Genomic DNA, 22,314 nt, shown 5'->3' with positions numbered 1-22,314 from the left:
CCATATCATCACATTAATTTTCCTGATCAAGCTGCCTTTCTAGCACTATATGCCTGGACCCTGAGTTATCCTGTACTATAACAAGGGCCCAACTTCACAGTGTGCCAGTTAATTCATGGCAATTTGCTAAAGTTGATTAATAGTTTTTACCCCACAGCCATTGCACTAAAAATAAATTGCACTACCATGGATGATTGTGCAAGAACTGCATTGCACTTAATCTTGTCCTTTTTAGAGCATGTTATTTACCATTCATTCATTTTCCGTAACCGCTTATCCTGTTGGGGGTTTCAAGGGGCTGGAGCCTATCCCAGCTGACATTGGGAGAGAGATGGGGTACGCCCTGGACGGGTCCCCAGACTATCACAGGGCTGACACAAAGACAGACAACCATTCACACTCACATTCACACCTAGAGTCACCAATTAATCTGCATGTCTTTGGACCGTGGGAGGAAGCTGGAGTACCCAGAGAAAACCATGCTGACACGGAGAGAACATGCAAACCTCTGGGTTCAAACCCCCCCACCCTGGGTTCGAACTACAAACCCTCTTGCCATGAGGTGACAATGCTAACCACTGCATCACTGTGATGACCTTATCGATCATATTAATCATATTTTAGCCTTATCCTATTTTAATGTATGGGCATATGAGTGTGTGTTGAGTGAATTGAACAGTTTTCTTTTATGAGAGGCAGCAAATTTCATTGTATGTGAACATGCGATGGCAATAAAGGCATTCATTCATTCATTCAAGACGATTTAAACACTAACACAACACAAACTGAAGCAACAGAGGCCCCAAAGAGGAACAACACCCATTTCGAGAATTTATACAGACAGACCAAAAAATATTCGTAAACATGAGCAACTCTCTTCCAAATCCAAAAGCTAGAGTGCTAAAACTGAAATCTGTGATGTCACAGGATATAAAGTCTGGAGCTGCTCTAAAGACACTGAATTGGGAGAAATGTTTTCGATGACACTGGGAACATTCTGAGTATGTGGGCACATTTTCAGAACGGATAACACTACAACTGAATAAAGTTTATTTGGGTATATAAAAAAAAAAAAGAGAAAAAGAAAACAAGCATTCTGTGGATCCGCAAATTCCAGCTCCCAGTCAGTGTCTGTGGAGCAGCTCCATAATTTATACCCTTTGACATCACAAGTTTGAAGCTTATTTCCCTGATTTCTGGCTTTAAGAGAGTAGCCCATGTTCACAAATATTGATTGAAATTTCCTAGGCCATGGAAATAACATATTGGAATTCTTAATTTAGGTGGTGTTCCCCTTTAAGGGGGTACTGCATTTTATCAAAGTTTGGGTCCGTGTTGTGGGCTACTATTAGTGTTCTTCTGCATAGGGTATGAAATATGTCTGCACCACAATTTGCTTTGCATCAGTAACATTCACATGAGCTTCCTGCTGTCTTTGAACTCCAAGAACAAAATAACTAACTAGCAGTTTAGAGAATCATTAGAAGATGTAATGTGTGCAGCAGTGTTGGGCTCAGGAAACTAACTTGCCTATGTGCTTAATCAGAGCCCAGAAGGCAATACTTGCTCATTACACAGTCTAGATAATGTACACAAAAAGCCCTGCACACAGAACACCCATGGTATGCACACACAGGTGCTTTACTTGACTGACTGATAAGCTGTGTGTCAGCATGTACAAACAGTAGTCAATTGACATCTCCCTCACTCTGCTGTCAGCTTTGCTTCATCTGTGTCTGTGAGCAGTAAGTGTGCAGAAAATTAGCCTGCACTTTTAGCAGTTTTGGATTCGGTGACACCCCTGCACCCCCTCTGAAATCTTCACCTATGCTTCATAATGTAGCAGAGCTCAGTAGTCTACATCTGCTATACATTTGCAATCGCTTATTGTGCTCTCTAAAAACTATATCATCCTAATACTAGTTTGAGAACATTGTAAAAAAAAAAAAAAACACAAATTATGGGTTATATTTTCTCTCCGTTTTGTTAACAGAGCCTCCTGTTTGAGGTGTTCCAGGCATGTCCCACTGGTAGGAGGCCCTGGGGCAGACCCAGAACATGCTGGAGGGATTACATATCTCGTCTGACCTGGGAACACCTTGGGGTCCCCCAGGAGGAGCTGGAAAGTGCTGCTGGGGAGGAGGACGCCTGGGGTGCTTTGCTTGGTCTGCTGCCCCAGCGACCCAGCCCCAGATAAGCAGATGAAAATGTATGGATGGATGGACATGGCACTTAGTTCTGAGTTAACTCCTTAGGCTGAAAATAAGTCTTTAATTATGTGAAACTGTTTAACTTGCATTAGGCGAATCTCACAGCAAAATTAGGACCAGCATAAATCTATAGACCAGTCTAAAATATCTGTATGACTATTGCTTCCATCCTGTAAATCTTGTAGTTGTTGTCACTGGCACATAAGTGCACACTAGGTGGTGCTATAATACTGATGTTGTTTCACTGCTGCAGTAAGACTTTGTTCTCTTAGCGCTGACAAATCTTAAGTCATTCAAAGCAAAGTTTGGCAGTGCTGCTTTATGGATTCTGTACCATAGTGAGCAACAACATAAAGGACATTGATGTCTAAAGATCTATCTTTCAGACAGCTTTATTAAAATAAGTCTTCATGCAGCCATTCATCATTTGAAGAGACCAATCATAATGCACTTTGTATTTACACTGTAACTCACATCTGATTCTGCTAAGTAAATCTTGCATGCTCTATATTTCATGTATTTAAGTCTGCGCATGTACTGCACATTTGGTGTAACTTCCTTCCTTAATGTACGGCTCTGCTAAGTACACATATATCCACACATATCCTACTTTCTATGAGGCTGTTATTTAAACTGCAGATTTTAATTGAATCTTGCATAAAATAAACGGATTGAATATAATTCTTTTTTCAGCTTTTGTTTTTCTCATTTACAATCAAAGACCTTGGATAAATGTTTTGATCACTAATTTAACTGAAAGGATGGAGAAATGACTCTGCATGTGTTGCTCATTAGTTTTTCTTTAACCCTACTACTAGCCTACAGCAACATTTCTGGTTTTTTGTATTTTTATGTTCTACAGATGCAGTGTCGAGGATGGAAGAGGGTGGAAACAATCAACTCAAAATAACAAATCTGATCAACATGGAGGATATGTGAGTTGAATATCTTAAAGATACATTTGCACTGATGTTCTGTCCACATACCAAACCACATAGATTCTTCTAAAATTTGATTCATGTACTTTTCAGAGATTTCACTTGTTTTTTCCATAATACCAGGATTAACTTTGCACATGTCAATCCGCCATCTGTTCAACCCAGTGCTCTCTGTCTCTATCACATAGATCCATTCACATATGTACACTATACGTAACGGTGTGTGCTTCCACTTCAAAAAAAGAAAACAGCCCAAGCCACAGTAGGGAGGGCTTTGTGTAAGCTTGCAGTTATTTTAAGTGTGCCAACGCCCTCAAACACTGCTCTGGTGGCTGGCTTGTGCATAATAAAACAACAGTGAGCATCCTTTCACTAATCTGCTTAGAGTCAGCATCTGCCTTTTCTTCCTCTTTCTGTCGATGGTTCTGTATTGTCACACATGCACATACACATGTACACAGACACTGTATGATGCCACTTATAGACATATTTTGACACCCATTCACTTTTGCTCAAGATAAATTAGACCTCCGAAATAAGAGGGGCCTTTTCTGTTCCTCTGTCTTATACTATTAACACACTCACACACACACATGCCGTTACACACACGGGCTTGTGGTTTACCACAGGGCGTAGCCACTTTAGCTAAACTGAAATAAATGTACGTCATAAACGTCTTAAAAGCATTATTTCCCTGACTGATGTTGTGCATACAGCTACAAAAAAACTGTATACTCCTCCCATTTTTGCTCTCAGATATGATACTGTTTTGGTTGTATGTCAAGATAGGAGCAACCCTTGACTCTTGCATTGTGGTCTTATATCATGGTGATTTGACTGCTGTTACATCTGTGCATGCAAATGTAAAGTCAAGAGGATACTCCCCAGTTTACCTGCTGGACTAAATGTTCTTTGAATGAAGCTGGGGCCTGAGTCTCTTTCCCGTCTTGCCACTAGCTGCACAAACAAGCTGACAGGATGTGGCCAATATAAAGGATCTACAGTATTGTTGTTTCCCCCCTGTGCTAGGCTTTCTTTAATATAAACTTGTCTTGTGAGAGGTTATTTATATAACAGGAGTAATACCATGGTTATTATTTGTGGAAGTAGCAATAGAGTTTCAGAGGAGATAGTCAAAGGCACACAAACCAACTGCATCACTGATATGCATACGCAGGCACAATATGCACATTCAGCTGGTGCTGGCAAAAGTCCTCAGATGTACTTTACTGCAGCAACAGTCAGACACAAGTAAAATGCATGTATTCTAAAATGAATTTATGCAAAATATAAGCATCAAAGTATACAAGTCCTATTGGAATTTTAAGTAAGTTTATGTCACTAATGTTGCAAATGGTAAAAGTGGGGATCATTTCAAGTACTTTAGATGCTATTGGGGAGTTTATTTTATAATAATGCATCATTTGTTTTGTGTTATCTGACCTGGTGGAAGATGTATTCATTTCTTTAAGTACAGATGCAGCAATGGGGTGGCTGTGGCCCAGGAAGTAGAGCGGTCGTCCACTAATCAGTGGATCGGCGGTTTGATCCCTGGCTCCTTCAGTTCGCATGTCAAAGTTTCCTTGGGTGACATACTAAACCCCAAATTGCCTGTGTGAGTGCGTGTGAATGTTTAACTGATGAGCAGGTGGCACCCTGTATGGTAGCCTCTGCTACCAGTGTGTGAATGTTTGAATGGGTGGATGAGGCACGCTGTGTAAAAGCACTTTGAGTGGTCGGAGGACTAGAAAGGCACCATACAAATCCAAGTCTTTTAACCATTAAAAAAATACTCTATCACAAGCATTCGGATTCCCACTTTGGCACCGAAGTATTATCAGCTAAATTTATTTACAGTATCACAAGTTAAAGAACAAGTTCTGCAGGAAAAAGCCCCCTGATTGTGTTCCTCTATTACATATTACACTGTTAGTGAGTATGTATTGATGCATAAATGTATAAGCAGCACTTTACTGTTGTGTAGTGGAGTAAAAAGTACACATTTTTCCCTCTAAATGTACTGGACTGTACTGAAGTATGAGTGGCATAAAAGGGAAATGTACATGACTAAATGTGCTTAACTTCTTCATTCAGTTAGGTTTTAGGGTTGTTTCTGTGTGGGGACCATCATTTCTCTCCTTGAGCAGAGTCTAACAGGCTGACGCTATAGCAGTGAGACACACTGTATAGCCTAATTAGATTTAGAGCTGTTCTAAAGCAGTCACAGCTAATCCCCACACTTTAGCTGGCAGCAGAAGCACTGCAGCTAACCGTCATTCCTGGTAAAGAGACTGTCCGACTGTTCTCTTAGTCCCACATCTCTGCAGGGTTGGGCTCAGCCAGCTGGGTTTGTAGAGTGCTCCAGACCAGAGTCAGGCTATTTTGAGGAATGTGGTCATGGTGATCTCAGAGGCGTGGTCCAAAGAGGCTCAAGTGTGGGCTGATGATGACCCTGTGTCTTTCACCTGAATGGATGCTAAACCCTGACCAGACATCCCTCCCACAGGGCAGGCCCGAACCTCGTCCATTCTTCCATCTGTTAAATTTGGCCCGAGATCAGTGTCAACAGGAAAACAGGGACAAATTAATTCTTTCCAGGTTACTGCTGTCTTGTTTTGTGAATGCCTTTAGAAACATTTTCTCTTTTAGCTCTGTCATTACCTTGTTTCCATCAGCTCCCTTTGCTTGTCTGTCACCAAGTTAGTTTGATAGCGATTCAGATATATTACTAGCATTTCTTGTTTTATCTGTATATTGTAATTGTATCTCTGAGAGACACAGACTTATACCTTTCTAATCTTGATGGCATTTGACCATTAAATGAATGTGTATTGACCATAAAACCAAGATGATCTTGCTCCCTGACATTGCATTTGAGGATGAGTTAGAGGAGATTTGCACACCTGATGTCCCCTCTTTGATCAGAATCAATCATATTTGGTGATGCACACTGTTTATGGAACATAACACATATTATAAAGCACATTGATGTTTAAGTTTAAGTAATGATGGACTTGTTTTCATCTTTGTGAATTCAGCTACATATTTCTGTCACTATAAGACCATACTGTAGAAAACAAACCTCCCCTGACTCACCATAAATTTACATTTTGCTTCATGAAACATGGTCAATTCAGTTTAGATGCAAAGGGCTAGGCCTATGTCATGCCTTAAATGTCACTGTGCTGCCTTTTAGGGGATATTATTGTACACCATGTACGCTGAACTTGGCAGTGTTCACACAGTAGTTGTAATGGGGGTGAGGCTAATCCATAGTCATTTACAGCCTATAAAGCTCAGATCATGAGAGCAGCAATAGATCATTCGCTCCACAGAAATAACAGTTTAAAGCTGTTTTGTTGCTTTTTGCATCTGCAGGCTGTTTGTTGTAGAAAACAATCTGGGGAGATCCAATTCAGTCAGACCCAATGCTGCTGCATGTGGGGCCCATAAAGGGGTAGTCACAGTGAACAGCCACACATAATGCATTGCTAATTCTCAGAGAGGAAAGGTAAAAAAAAATGCTGATGTGTACAAGTACTGTGACCTCACATTGTCAGCAGTTACAATTATATATTTTGAAATCATTCAACATTATGAGCTAGTTTTTGTCAATTCAGAGTCTAGCCATCCTCATGACGCTGTGGCTCTGTATGAGGGGTGATTAATGCCAAAGAGGAGCAGGAACGTTGGAGCCTGTATGAGGGGCAGTTCATGCCAAAGACAGGCAGAAATGGTGTGTTTAGCCCCTTTTACACTGCCAGATTTTCGGTGAATGTTGGGCCATTTTTCCGGCAAGCTGCGAGCGTTTAGACACACAGAGCCAGATTGGCGAGTTGATCCGAGGTGCCCAATTTTCTGCCTCGTAGGGTAGACATATTGGCGGAACCTTTTCGGTTTAAAAAGAACTAGGCGCCCTTCCGCCATGGGAGGGGCTGTTGATGACTTGTAGGAGGAGCTGTTGATGACGCCGCACATGCGACCCACTGGCAGTGGACTAACAGGAAACAGGTGATAGCAGGAATGAGCAGCTAGTGCTAGTAGCAAAAAGGAAACGCAAACCTGACAGACACTGTAAAGATGAGCAACAGGGGAGACAAGGAAGTTTACCGAGAATGAGATTCAAAACAGAAGAAGAAGAAGAGGAAAAACAGAAGCGAGGAAAATGGAAAAAAGATAAACCAAAAATGTAAACACTAGAGTGACTATATTTGCCTATAGCGCATCACTAGGATTGTTATTTTTGTTATGACGGATGTACAATAATTTCCCTCAAAATACGATAATTTTGAGTCTCTGGTACGATAATCCTACATTTCCCACCTACATTTTACAACGCTGTACGTCACTGTTTACGTCACACGCTGAGCTACATGTTTGGTTGCTTGCTCACGCCCCCCATTGCCCTGAAAAAGGCACATTCTGTATGAACAAAAGTAGGCAGGCGGCATTTTGCTGCACTCCCCGATTTTGTTTTTATACTGCCAATGCTGAAAGAAGACTGATTGGGCTTTCCTGCAAATTCCTATTCAAAAAGGCCTTTTCATTTGTACTGGGAAGTCGGAATTTCCGAGTTCAGCTGAAACACCCCTGATGTCAGATTTCCAGTGTTGGGCAGCATTGTCACTACAACTAGTGACGTTACTAATCTAACTATATTTCTCAGTAGCTTGGTGGTAACGTTACTACTTCTGAGTCAAATAGCTTTTCAGTAGCCAAGATGATTAATTGATTGAGTACTGCAGTAGCGTCCACGAGCTCTTTTTCCCAGGAAAAGCTTTGAAATGCAGCTGACTTTTTTTTCTTTGGAGGCCTGGATAAAACTAAGGACAATAACACCGAGGATGAGTAATGTGCCTGACACCAGCGCCACACCCAGGCATGTAGACGAGAGAGGCATTTCCGCATGGCATCACATTCTATTCCTTCAGTTTATTTTTACTTGCTTCTTTTGCTACTTGATTTAGTTGGCAAGACCTGCCTTTCTCTGCCTGTGATTGGCTACATTGCACTTTTTGACATGTCTCTCACGTGTCTTGCCCATAGTATATGTATATGTTTAGTAAATTTGCAGTGGACACTAGAGAAATAGACACAACAAGGGCCAATGTCATCCAAAAAATAAAAGTTTCAATTTAGATCTGTTATTTTTATTATTGTCTTTTATTTATTATAGTTTCATGACTGGAAAAACATATTTTGGATATTCTGTATTTGAATTATTGACAGAGCCAGATAGCCTGCTAAAGGGACCAAGACAGAGAAATCCATTAAGTCGGAAGAGTAGAGAGGAACAGAGACGTCAATAGGCCGACTGATGATGTCATAATATGGGAGGACATGTTCAAATGTCACAAAGTCTTCAAAAAAATAAACTGAACGCAACTGAAATCAATTGACCTGTCACTAAGTCCTACACCCAGATGCAGACTGGCCAATCATAACGTAGCATTGGGCCAGCTATGATCAGGGTCCGACCTCAACACAGCTGCTCCATTCGCTCTAATACAATCCTTTTAGATTTCCTTCATTTTCAGGCTGGTTTTGTGGATTTGGAGCTAAATGTTGAGCCTGGTATTAATGATACTCATGGAGAGGCTGGAAAAAGATATACGTTTCTTCCCTGTTCCAAAACCAAAATCAGACCCTGAAAAGTGTAGTGTAGTGCTAACGTTAGCTAGCTACTGAAGATATAGCCTACTGAATGTATACACATGCTGCTTTTGCTTTTTAATGATTATAACAGTGAAACAAACCCTGCTGTACAGGAACCAGTGAAGGGAGCCAGGGAAACTTTGCTGATATTTAACCAGCTGTGTCATCGCATTGTGCACAGATGACATTGTTTGACTTCCCCTGGAGATTCCTGCCTGTCCGGCGGCGGAGGTCAAGATGTTGGCGGTGGCACAGGGGCGAAGCCAAACACACACTGCGATGATTTCGATGATATCGGCAAAGTTTCCCTTTATATTCATTGTCTTGTGTGGCGATCAGCAGTGATGTGGTGGTTCGCTGTTACACTGTGATCTGTAGCCTATAGTTCGGCTTTAGCTTCTAACTATCTTTGTCTTTTTAACCTGTTGTTGCTGCTGAGTCAGTTTGACATCCTGGATATATCCTTCAGACACAGACTGTAGACCCTTCTGTCTGCTTCTCTCTGGAAGCATGGTTTCATTTTTCCGAAAATGTGATAATATTTCTTCAGGGAGTGCAGTTAGACAGTGTGGGCTCCATGTTTACTCTGACAGCTTGTCAGACCATCACAAAGGGGCGGGGCTTAGTGAAAGGTCAATTGCCAGTTTTCTACAAGGGTGTGATTGTTGTTGCATGGTGTAACAGTAATTTGATCTATAGCTATAATCACAATTATGTTTAACCTTTTGTCAAACTGCCATGTTATTATTATTATCAGTCTGTTAGAGTCGGCGGGACTTTGGCTGTCCTCAGTTTCCTCAATGACACCACTTCCTCTCGTTCCTCTGTGGCAGGGATTACCCTCCATACATATTTGTGGGCGGTGTTGTTTGGAGCCACACCTCCACTGGCGCTGCTGCTGCTGCTGCTGCTGCGGGACTGAAGCTCAATCTGCCCGCTTGTTCTCCACCAGCCAGCAGAAGCAGTGCTCGGGACCGGAGTGTGATCGCTGTCCGGACAGCATAGATGTGCAAAACCCCTGGATTATCCGTGCGCTGGAGAGACCAGAACCGACCACCGTGGAGGACTGTCTTTATCTAGTCGTCAAAAGGGAAAGAGCCACGGGGAAAGCATGGCGGTAGAAGAGGAAGGTCTCCGGGTTTTCCAGAGCGTTAAAATAAAAATAGGTAAGAAGAAAAAAAAATCCCTACCCCCAGTCTGAGCGCCTCAATGGATGGCTCCATGTTAATAACGGGCCAAGCAGGCAGTGAGGGCTGGAGACTGGAGGGGGCACAGATCTGTCTTGTTCCTGCTGTTATTGTAATTCAAATCACACGCTTTCCTCTCAGCGCTGTAAACCAACTGTAAAAATGTAAAAAGGGAGGAAAAAACCGAGAGATTCAAAAGCCTTGTGGGAATCTGGCAGCTGGCATAAGAATCCAAATCATGTGTGTTGGAGGTTCACATATGGAGACTTGAACTGCTGGGTGATATTTAGCAGGCTGTGCAACATAAAGGCTCCACAGCTGCACAGATCCAGATGCCTTTCCTGGACACTTCAGATCAAATAAAGCTTTATTACACCTTAGCTACAGCCACCCATTCATGTTATTGCAAGCCCCTCTTTCTCTCTCTGGCCTCCCCCACTCCTAACAGCTTTATGCTTAACTGTCTAGCTATTGATTGTTAGCCCAGATTTCTATTTTTAGATATCTAGCTGGTCTCCAGTGAGTACCCCTGGTTTGTAAGAGGCATGTGGTGCATGCATATCTTGTGAATGGAGCCATGAAGAGGCTGAGGACAGTTTGCCACAGAGGATTTAGAAGATTGTATCATGCATTAAGATTAAAAAGTTATTTTTCATTATTATTTTTTCAAGTAAAACTGTAGTAATTATATAATGGAGGCTGCACCTAACCACATATATCTCAAGGATTGAGCATATAATAATAATAATAATGATGAGAATATTATGGGGAAGAAATAATAGTCATATTAACACAAGGGGCCTGTAAGCTTACTTTTAAGTTACACTTTTGACTTATGTAGCTGAAAGTTGAAGCTAATGAACATTATTTTCTTGATTAGTCAGTTCATTTCTTGTCTTCAGATAGTTTGTGTTCTCCAACCAACCTTGGAAAAGCCAATATTATAGCTCAATAAAACCAACAAAAGCTGCCAATTTTCACATTTGTGAAGTTGTAATTAGAGAAAATTTGTGCCAGTTTTACCAGGAAAAGTAATTAAATCATAAATCAATGATCAAAAGACATTTTTTCATCAACTTATTTTTTGTTTGACCAGTTGTCTCAACTGTAATTATAGTAAACTGTATTGTGTTTATTTTGTTAGGGGAAGAAGTCTCAAATGCTGCAGTCCGACCTGTTTGATAACATGTTCTTATTCTTTTATCCTGTTTAATATCAAAACGTCTAAAGCAAACAATCGTTTCCTCTGTCTGCACTAAACTGTTATCTCGGGTCAACACGGGGTGTTTGGAAGCGTCTGCTGCCGTTTTTCACCAGCATCTGGCGGGCCATTCATCCTGGCTCTGCTGTCCGGTTTGTTTTGACTCCAAACATGCGACAGGAGGGATGAGCGGAGGAGAAAAAATGACAACAAACACACATACAAGCTGTGGTGGGGCTGTGTGATGATGCCAGCCAAGCATCAGACAAAAACACTCTGATGGCCCTTTTTTTTTGGTGTGTGTGTTTCCAGTTGAGCCGATGTTTTTAAGCTCCTTACCTGCTGCTCAAATTGGCTGGAAACAGCTGGAGGGAGGACTCGAGTTTATCAAATAGTCCGGTCCCAGTGAGATGATACGCTCAGACCTGTAGCTCCGGGGAGAGCTGTAATGTCAAATCACAAAGGCCCTGTTAGATTGGTGCACTTTCTGAATGAGTGTTCAGTCAGCCAGCAGCGTTGAGTTCCTGTGAATGAAAACTGAATGAGTGAAGGACCTCTGGCCGTCACAAAGTCTTTCCTAGATACAAGCCTGCCTACTAATCATGCCAGCAAAGTGCAGCGAGCTGTGGAGGAAGTGCTCAGATCCTCTACTGAAGCAACAGCGGCAATAATCACACTGTAAAATCCTCTGTTAAAGTAAAAGTCAGTTTTTTAAAGTGTACTTAAGTAAAAGTCCAAAAGTTTTCTGACCTAAATGTACATAAAGTATCAAAAGTCAAAGTATTCATGCAGAAAAATCTCCCCCTGTGAATTAATATACTGTACATCACAAAATTGTTATTAATATATTACTGTGTCAGTCATATATTAACTTGGATTCATTTTTTAACTTTTCAAAATGACAGATTGAGATATGAAGCCCTTTATTTCACAATCTACAACCATGACTAGACTCTGAAAAGAAAGTTTCACTTTGAATCTTTTTCTTTGTGTTTTTATGTCTTTTCTTGTGTAAGTAGAGATCCATGCTTTTGGGGGCGGGACATATGGTTGCCATGGGTGGAAGGATGGAAGAGTGGTGGGGGGGTAAAGATATGATGGACGATGGCGAACAGTTACAGACATTATAAATTCGACCAGGAAATGGAAATAACATTGAATATATAATGGAACCACAGCTTCAATGTAACTTATGGTTAATGTAATGTATATTGGCTGTGTATGGAAATGAAAAAAGATTTTGATGGCAAAAAAAAATCTAAACTTTTTCTGGAAGTAAAGTCATATTTTGTTAAGTAACTAGTAGAGCTACACCAATTAGTCGGTAGGTCACTAGTCAGAGCATTGTTTTCATAATTGATTCATTGCTTAAGTCATTTTCTTAAACAAAAATGCCAAAAAGATGCTGTTTTAGCCTCAAATATGAAGATTTTCAGCTGTTTTTTGTCTTTATTATTGTAAACTGAACATCTTTGGGTCTTGGACTGTCTGCCAGACAAAAAAAGACATTTAAAGACGTGACCCTGGACTTAAAGAAACAGGGTTGGACATTTTCGGACATTTTATAGACAAAACAATTAATCAGAAAACACTTGGCAGATTAATCAGCAATGAAAACAGTCATTAGTTGCAACAGTAGTAACTTACAGTTGTCAAATAAATGAGAGTACAAGTATAAAGTGGAAAAGAAAAGCAAGTATCTTAGAAAAGTTCAGGTTGCTGTAATTTGTACATAAATGTACTTTGTTACATTCCTTTACTGGCAAACCTGGAGTTATCTAGAAGGAGTTTACAAGGTTTATAAATATGTCATGACTCTTCACAGTTTACTGGCGAAGAACACTTATGTTATCGTCACTTCCCAGCCTGGACTCTTGAGTTTCCTCAGTTTTTGTTCCTCTGTAATGTCGTACAGTGACGACAGTAGAGTTTACACTTCTTTGTTTCCTAGCAGCAGTCATACTCGCTGTCAGTCCGATCCCCACGGCGCTGTGCTCCCGGTAATGTCTGTGTAACCCTTGCATCACATTGTTTTCATCAAAGTCTTGTCCTTTGGCATGAGGCTCTGCGGTTGGCTGATGACTCAGAGCTGAAGATCCGCCACATATTTGTCGAGGAGTGAGAGACGGAGAGAGGGCTTATTATTGTTACACTCCACCAGGTGATGACTGTCCTCAGTTTCCTGGAGGAACACACGAGTTTCGGAAACCGAACGGGGCTACTGGGTCCGGGTCTGTTCTGTCTGGCGAACACAGGAAACAGGAAACTACCCCCAATTCACTTCCTGATTGGCTGGAATAGACTACAAAAGAATTGTGTTTTTTCCTGCATGGCAACAAGCTAATGCAAAGCAGATGTAGTGAGACACAGAGCGAGGGACAGAGGTGGTGTCTCACATACAGGAGCAGGCTGTGCTTCATCTGTCAGCGGCTGTGTCTCCGTCTGTGCTTGGAGAGACGGGGGGATTCTCAGTGGCGCAGCTGGAGTCAGGACTTTGTCACTAATTAACAACAACATATGTGCATTCGACTTCTGTGTCGCCGCTAGGAACATTGTTTGACAAAGTCGGACAGATTCAGAACACTGGAAAATACATCAGGCTAGAAGAGAGCGCAGACCCCCACCAAGGCCAATAGTCCAGTCTTTTATGAAATGCAAATCTGCAAGCACTACCACTATATGCGTCTGGATATACTTCTAATTATCTCAAAATATGATTGTGCCTAGATGTAACCTCATCATTTTAGCTGTGCATTTATTATGTACTTCTAAACGGGACATATTTATTTTTTCTCGATACCTCTGGTGGAGTTTATGGTGGGCGGTTTGCATTTGGAGTACGTCTGAGTATAATAAACTGCATGATATATATGTATTTATGTTTCCATAGCTACACCTTGTGGTGCTACAATTGTGCCGGTTCTCCCATTAAACCACAGTTCCCAAGTGCTCCATAAGGACTGCCGTCTTTATTAAGTTTGAGGATTACTGGTACTCGTGAATGTTGTGATATGGAGTCATTGTATTCCTACAATTGGCTTTGTTTCATCTCTATTGAACTTTACCACCATCTACTGGACTTCAAATGAATTTCATTTATGCCGCCAAGTTCAAATGCCAAATCTCGCACTGTTAACGAATGTGAAAAATAATTTGTGTTAGTTTGTTTGCTCCAAACTTCAATGTGTTCTTCCTTGGTCCATGCTACACCCTTTCTTTAAGTGATGAAAATCAGGCCAGTAGCCTAGTTTTTCTGTAATGCTGCTAACAAACAGACTAAAGTCGTGTTTTTACCAAACACTTTCTGTATTGTACCCCTAGAACTGCACATAACCAGTATAGACATGTACCTAAACACTAGATCTGTTTTGCTTTTCCACCGCGGACAGCACTCTTAAATGTAGGTAGGGTTGTTACCAGGTGGTGATAGCTGCATCACTGCTTCGTCCAGAGCTGCTGTATTTCCTCTTTACTTGTGATCAGCTCATTGATTGTCCATGGAACAAGGGCATGTGACAAATTTCATAACAAAAAAGAACAGGTGGGAGTGTTTATAGTCACTGTCACAATCAATTGGATATTTAAAAATCGTGAGATTGTGCATTGAGTCCTTGTCGAGCAAGAGTGTCACTTCCTCCTAGACAAATCAATGGACTGCAATGTTTCTAGCTCCACCTTTTAGTATCGGATCAGGATGCTAGGTGTCTCAACAGAGGGGTAACGAAATGAAAAAAAGGGACGGAATTGAATGTCTCTCTTGGTACCATGCACAATGTTTGACAGTGGGAACGCACACACAAAAAAAAGCGTTCTTACGTGTAACAAACTGAACTGACCTGAACCGGACTGCTTGGTGGAGGTGATGGCAAAGAAAGGCAAACAAACCGAACCGAAAACATAACCTCTTTGATGGAGGTAACCATATATTGGTTTGTTTAAATGTGTAAAAATAAGTTACATCTAATTAGTTAATATTTAATAAACATTTTAAACCCATGCGGCAGTTTCTGTGGCTGAAAATGAAGCCAACACGGAAGTGCCAAAAAGGCAGGTCTTTGAGCGGCTACTTGAGCCTGCTCAGAAACCAGTCAGTCCCCATAGACCCCCGTGTTAAAATGGCCAGCTTAACAGCAGAAATAAACATGTTTGCAGCCTGGTACAAAAAAACAGTTTTGGTCTCCATAGCTAATTTCCCCCTTTGTGACAACTGTGAATTACATAACTCACTGGTCTTTATTTTATGTAGGCTTAAAGTCAGGCATCATTGAGGGTGGGTTGAGTGACAGGCGTCTGCCGATGGTGTCTTCGGCTTCTCAGTCAGATCCACCCCTCACTCCTCTACAGTGCCAGCCTCTTGCCCAGATATAGTCACCTCTGGCTCCAAAAAAACAAGATGGCGATTGCTAAAATGCTGAACTCGAGGCTTCAAAACGGGATTCCACAAACTAATGGGTGATGTCATGGTAGCTAAGTCCGTTATTTTTACAGCCTAAGCTTAAACCCCAGTGCCCTGTTAGGTCAGTGACTGACATCTCTGAATTAGTTAACTGTTTAATGAATTAGTTTGTGCTGTATGTTTATAATTTGCCCTTCAATCCCACATTAAAGGGTTAGATCCTTCTAGAGTTCAGTGTGTGCCTGGTACCAGGTGATGTGGCTGTGGATATAAGTTATTGGATTGCCACTGAGAGTAGATCCCCACTGAACTTGGCACCAGATCTCCTCGTACTCGACCTGCACTGCAGAGGGTTTATAGTGTTACTGCAGCACTGTGGCGCAACAGTGCAAGTTTAATTTTGGATGTAGTGACGATAGTGTGAGTGGACCACACTGGAAGAAACACTAGATTGCGTATTGTGTAGAGGAGGTGAAGCGTTGGAGGTTGAGCAAACAGGAGTGGGCGGCTCAATTCAAGCGGCTCAGGTTGGATGACTCGGGCTGGGTGAGTCCAGGAGGGAAAAGTTAGCCCCCTCCCTCCCTTGACAGCTGTCCAACAGAGGTTCCCAAACTCCCTCCAGATTGAAGTGGAGTGACGCTGAGAGGGAGAGGAGGAATGTTACGTGTTTGTGTGGAGGACTCACGCTCTTATTTAGGTGAAGGTTTTATTTACTAAGACAAATGATGATGGCTATGATTGCATTATGAGAGGTTGTGTGGGGGAGGGGCTGGCTTGCATACCACCCCTGATGTGTACATATAGGCGTTGATGTATATATGTGGCAAGTTCTCCATTTTGTCCTAGAAGGCCGACTTTCTGGGAAGTCGTTTGCTGTAAACATGTTTGTTGACTGTTTAGATGCAGGCCGTGTTTCGGTCCAGGCAGCTTTAGGCTGGTGGAATAATCCGGGTTGGGTACAGCAGCTCTCCGTGCACTCGATTATGTGCCCTCCACGAGATGGGGAAGTAACGCCATATAGGCCCAGCATGCAGGGTCAGCAGGGGTAAATAAAGGGCTGCACCCAGAGCGCCACTCCTTCAGGATGTCCTTCACATGCCCCGCGGGAGAAGTCGACAAGATCCCTCCCTGGGATGACCTCTACCTGCTGACAATGACACGAGCATGTGAACATTTACATTGGTGTTCAGTAGAGAAAGAAACTCAAAGTGTCAGAATAAAGTTACCATATTGTTTCTGTGTTGTGTAAAAGCTGAATTGCTTCAACAAAAAGTGGTTAAAAAACGTCTGTGGCAAATGGCTCCACATATGCTGATTAAATCAGGTTTTGCAACAGTGTTACTCTCCTCTGGCAACTCAAGCAATGTCAGCTTGCCACATACAGCGACTTGCACCCAACCTATTCTCCCTTTCCTGTGCTTGCAAAAGATATCATATCTTCTCACCATTGTGTGTGCCAAGCCTGTTTGTGAGTATGTGGGGGAGAGTTGTTCTCATTTTACGTCTTACAAAAACAAACAGCATATTCTGATAATGTCGTAAATGGACGAGGAAGCCGGAGGAAGCGTTGAGGTGAAACTGACCAGGACGCACAAGCTGTCTAAAGCTGTGAAACCAGCTCTGTGCAGTCTAACTCCACCATGACACCACATCCTGAACCAACATACCGAGTCTCTGAGCTTGCTTTCTGAAATGAAAGCAGATTTTAAAGCTGATCTTCCCCATACAGCATAACTCCACTGCATATGCCCCTTTTGTGTGTGTGTGTTTGTGTGTTTTTGTTTTACTCAAGTTTTCCATTGAGACTAACAAATCTGTTTGAACATTAGCTCCAGGACACACTAGATGGAGAGCGAGTTTGATCAGTAACTGAACACTGGTTTATCACAGAGACTGTGGTGTAGAGTGCAGCCAGTCTCTAACTGAAAACTCCATGTCTTTACACAGTGTTCCTCCCCGTGCTGCTCAACAACTTCAGCACAGCTGGTGGACGACTTGTGACATGGCTGATACAGTCAGCAGTTGCAGCCCAGTCGCCGGAGGAAAAATGTTAGCGCTGCACTTTTCTGCAAACCACAAATAAATTAAACTTATACGTGTTATATGTATCATATCAACCATTGTAAAGTGTCATAATGCTGCAGACGACTGTTCACAGTCAACAAAAAAACCCAGTTGATTTTGCGCGTCATTGCTGTTTTCCAAGCAACTTTTTAGTCACCAAAATTTAGTGTTTTGTCGCAACTCATAGCTACCTTTCCTGCCGGGATTGTGACTCAAAAAGCGTTTTTTTTGTTGTTGTTTTTTTTAACCGAGAGTGGAGAGTGAGAGTCATGGCTGCTTTTTCTGCTGGGATAGTGGCATGAAAAGCAGCTTTTTTAAAACAAGACCTCACTGGTTTTGCTGCAGGAATAGTAGCATGAAAAGCAGCTGTTTTGTACCAAGACATTGCTGCTTTTCCTGCGAGATTCCGACCCAAAAAGCAATTTTTTTTAAAACCATGATATAACTTCTTTTCCTCCCAAGATGGTGGCCTGAAAAGCAGTTGTTTTTTGAAGTTGTGGCTGCTTTTCCTGCCGGGATAGTGGCGTAAAAAGCTGTTGTTTTTCCAAGGACATTGCTGCTTTTCCTGTCGGAATTGTGCCCCCAAATGGTTTACTTAAGCCAAGACACGATCTTTTCCTAACCATAACCAAGTGGTTTTATGCCTAAATCTAACCAAACGTTAACCACAGTGTTGTTGAAAGCTCTAATATGTCCATTAGATAATTACGCGCAAATGTAACGTATCTTTGGCTAGCAAAAACGTTCAGTGCCAACATTTTTTGTTAAGATTGGTTTGACAGTTGTTGCTTCTGCTACTGTGACCAGCTAATAACCAAACCAGCTGTTAAATAAGAGGACTAGTATTGACACTAGCACTTACCAGTGTTACAAATATATTTTGTGCTGACTAGATTTGTTCAAACCCAGAAAACATTATTGTAAATTGTGGTCAAGATCCCAAATTTTCTCAAGACATTAAATATGTCGGGCTGAATTTAGGAAAAATGTTTCTAAATGATGCACACATAACTCGTACCATTTAATGTTATGGTGCAACCTTAGAAACTGTAGTGCCTTGAGCTTCAGTTTGTTGCTCAGTATCAGAAATGTAAATGTGGCTTAAATTAAATACGAAACAAGAAGATTCATTGTTAACTATGTGTTATGTGATATATGTCATGTTGTCAAACAGGGCGGGATTTTTTCTATCTGACCTTTAAGCTACATATTCTCCACCCAACTCTGTGTTTTGTATCAAACATTCAGCTGGTTATTTATTACCACGTCCTGCAGTTGCCCTCCTCAGAGCTCCGAAGCTGCCTCTTTAAGCTACTTCTGACAAAACTGTCATTGTCTGGAACATGTTTGAGCGGGGGAGAAGATGATGATGCAGTGGTGGTTTGCTGCAATTTTGAAAGTTTGTCACCGTCTGACGTCACTGACAAATATGCACGCTAACCACAGAGGACTAAACCTTTAAGCAGCCACCTTTAATACAGGAAAAAAATACAGAGGAAATTTAAAGGGTGAAAGCAAGGTTAGAGGTTACCAGTGGGTTCCAAGATGAGCAAGTGAGAGTTCAAGGAGGTGAATGTGGCAGCCTGTTGGCCATGGTGTTGCTTATTTTCCTCTCAGTGGTGTCTGCGAGTCGGGCCTCTTGACGAGTGCTCATTTTGATTACTGCAGTTGATTCACAAAACAAACATTTGCTTCCAGCTGTGCTTTTTAAATCATAGTGCTTGTGTTTTTTTTAGCTGTCATGAGCTACTTTAAAGGGGTAATCCAACAATTTTACACAGGGTTTATACAAAGTTTACTTGTAATGGGGTATACTGCTGTATAGAGTCTACTGGCTCTTATAATGTGGCTCTGGAGAGAGCTTTACATAGTCTGAAAACATACCCGGTGGTGTCATTAGAGGTTATCTGGGCTTTGTCTTCAAATCTTAATGGAAAGTTTGTGTTACAAACTGGGGTTATGGAGCATTGAGGTATAGGTAGACTTTTTTTCCTGATTGCTTTAGGCACTATATTTTAAACTGTAGGCCATTTAAAAAAAAACTCTACACACGTACCACAAAACCTTACACCAACCAGGAAAACATTATCTCTTGCAAAAACTCCTCAAACTCTCTGAAAAATTGAGTTTCTATGTGAATACAGTACACACAAACCATCATTCTAAAAAGCACACAAAGCACCAACTACACATTAATGGTACCATTTCAGAAATTAATATCAGTACTCTTAAAGTGATAAAGATACCAATGGAGTTCTTCATTCGATACTAATAATGTGAATGGAAGGGCATGGATAGCCGTACTTTAAACATTTAGGTGGTACCTCAGCATGCTGAACTGCCAACTCTGTCAAACACATCACGCTCAACTTCATCACAGACTGTATGGGTTGTAGCTGTTGCTGCAGGAGTGTGAGTTCTACACCGGGGACAGTTGAGCCCACCCATACACACACAGTGGCAGGGCTAACTGTTAGCACCTCATGTTAACTTAATTATTGACGGGTTTAATGACAGAGCTGTATCGTTTTTTGTTGTTGTGAGTTTTTTGGGACTATTTAATAGCTTAGTGTTGGATGTTAGCTGCTGCTGCTGTGTTAGCTCGTGCTAACCGGGCAGACAAGGACCTGACCATTTACTGGGAGGAGAACGGCTCTGGAGACAGCAGCAACAGAAAGTTTGATCCTGTGGGGAGTCGGGATGGTCTGGGATCAGACCCCTGCGCAAAAAGGATCAAATGCAGAAATCATTTGACTGAAGAAATATTTCAGTACTGCTTGGTACTGGGTTATTTCGGTCGATACCTTAAAGTTATAGATAATAAGTTATATATAAAGTTTTATCAAACATGAAGTAAACACACCAACACACAGGTATCCAAATGTGTAAAGCATATGTGATGTATATTCCAAACATAACACACTACCCATTTAAATAAGGGTGAATGTTTTTTCCTCCCCTCATAATGTTTTAGTAACACTCCTCAGACAACAAAAATGCAGTAGAAGAAAACAAAAACATTTGGGTTAGAAAAAAAGGGGCAGAAAAAATAGGCCAGATCTCGCCCAATTCGTGGGTCTGGCCATAAGAATTTTTTCCACACCACATGTGATGTTGTGTTGAGCAGGCAGCACATGTGTTGATCTGGAAAGGCAATTGGGAAACCCGTGTTTAGAGTTTTGGTAAAAGTGTGTTACTGAATTTCAAACGAAGTGTTAAGCAATACTACAATACATTTTTGCAAAAAGTGTGGTATAGAATTTCACTGAGTGGATGTAAAGCAGAGAATGTGCATTCAGTTTGGCACACTTGGTAAATACATTGGCTATTGGTGTTTTGGAGTCAAAAAGAAGTGTGAGCAGACTGGAAACTGCCTTTCAAGATGGCGCCCCATTCATTTTGATGACGCTGAAGCTTGAGCACTTTGGGGCCCACATATAGCATTAGTTTTCACTTACTGATTTGGCTTTTCCAAAATGTCACATTTTTGTCGGACCTAATGGCTCATTTTGACAAAATAGAAATTCATGTTAAATAGTTTGTGACTTTCATAAAAAGTTTAGTCACTAATTTCACAGCCGTTTTTTGTATTTGAGCCACTGGGTGCACAAAATCTGCAATTCTGACTGTGGCCACTACGCCAAAATTTCCCCACAGTCCAAATCTGTTTGTAGGTTTGAAAGATGTAGGCAGTTGAGACCTAGCAAATAACGCTATAGAGCTGCATCGTGGGAAGGGTAGAATTCAAGGTGTTGGAGTCTGGCTAACAGTTGGGGCTAAAAGCCAGGATGTTTTCTTGTTTGTTTAATCAGTCTTGATAATCTAATCTGCCCCAATGCTATGAAAGTACAATCCTTAACTGCAGGAGAAAGCCTTAAAGATCGGACAATGGGATAGGAAGATTTTCAGTGAGTGTTGTGAATGAGTAAGGAATTGACTGATAATGAAACTAAATGCAAGTCACAGACCGAGTTTCAATGATACAGTGATATTTTACTGTGGAATCAAAGCCACAGCTGTGAATATCCGCAGAGTAGGCATCTGTGTGTTTTTATGTTTAGTCATTTTCAGAAAGACACTAATGACTTTGTTTCAGTTCTTGTTTCAACTCTCTACTTATGACCGTCAAAGGAACTGAGTATTAACTGTGGGATAATAAATTGTCGTCTTACAAGTTTCAGTCCTTCTTTCCATTCTCACGATGTCTCTCTCTCTCTCTCTTTCTCTCTCTCTCTCTCTCTTTCTCTCTCTCTCTCTCTGTCTGACTTACACTCCCACACACACACACACACACACACACACACACACACACACACACACAGTCACAAACACACACTCAGGGGTAACTGGGTTGTTCACTGCTTTTAAACTACATCTTGGATCCAGTCGAAATTCCTTTCTCCTCATCTCATTTCCTGTTGTAGCTTTCTCCAAAGCTAACCGCTCTCCAGTTTTCTATCTGACTGACTTCTCTCTCTCTCCGTCTCTCTTTCTGCAGTCTTCCTCCTCTCTCACCCTTGATTGAGTACACTGCTTGTATTTTTCTCACTAACACCCCCCCCCCCCCCCCTTTCCTTAAAGCCTGTGTTTCCCAGGCCTGCTAGTTGAGCACACAGCCACTGAAAGCATTCACGCCTGTGTATCCTCGAATGTGTTCATGTCA

At 41.6% G+C, this 22,314-nt stretch overlaps 1 protein-coding gene across 6 annotated transcripts in view; it reads left to right on the top strand.

Moving 5' to 3' along the window:
* The first annotated feature begins 9,703 nt into the window (after positions 1–9,703).
* rasa3 (RAS p21 protein activator 3) overlaps positions 9,704–22,314 on the top strand; it is a 55,121-nt gene continuing 42,510 nt past the window's right edge. For 3 of the 6 annotated variants that reach the window (XM_078174588.1, XM_033629983.2, XM_033629967.2), the window contains exon 1: positions 9,706–9,969. In XM_078174588.1, coding sequence (XP_078030714.1) covers positions 9,915–9,969 — 55 coding nt within the window. In that variant the 5' untranslated portion in view covers positions 9,706–9,914. Of the gene's footprint in view, positions 9,970–22,314 lie in introns of all 6 variants that reach the window. The other 3 variants (XM_033629974.2, XM_033629957.2, XM_078174576.1) reach the window with 2 other exon arrangements.

The sequence above is a fragment of the Epinephelus lanceolatus genome, chromosome 2 (assembly GCF_041903045.1).
Source record: "Epinephelus lanceolatus isolate andai-2023 chromosome 2, ASM4190304v1, whole genome shotgun sequence".
NCBI classification, from domain to species: domain Eukaryota; kingdom Metazoa; phylum Chordata; class Actinopteri; order Perciformes; family Serranidae; genus Epinephelus; species Epinephelus lanceolatus.
The sequence above is the reverse complement of the archived record's forward strand: the minus strand, read 5'-3'. Positions and strand labels throughout refer to the sequence as shown.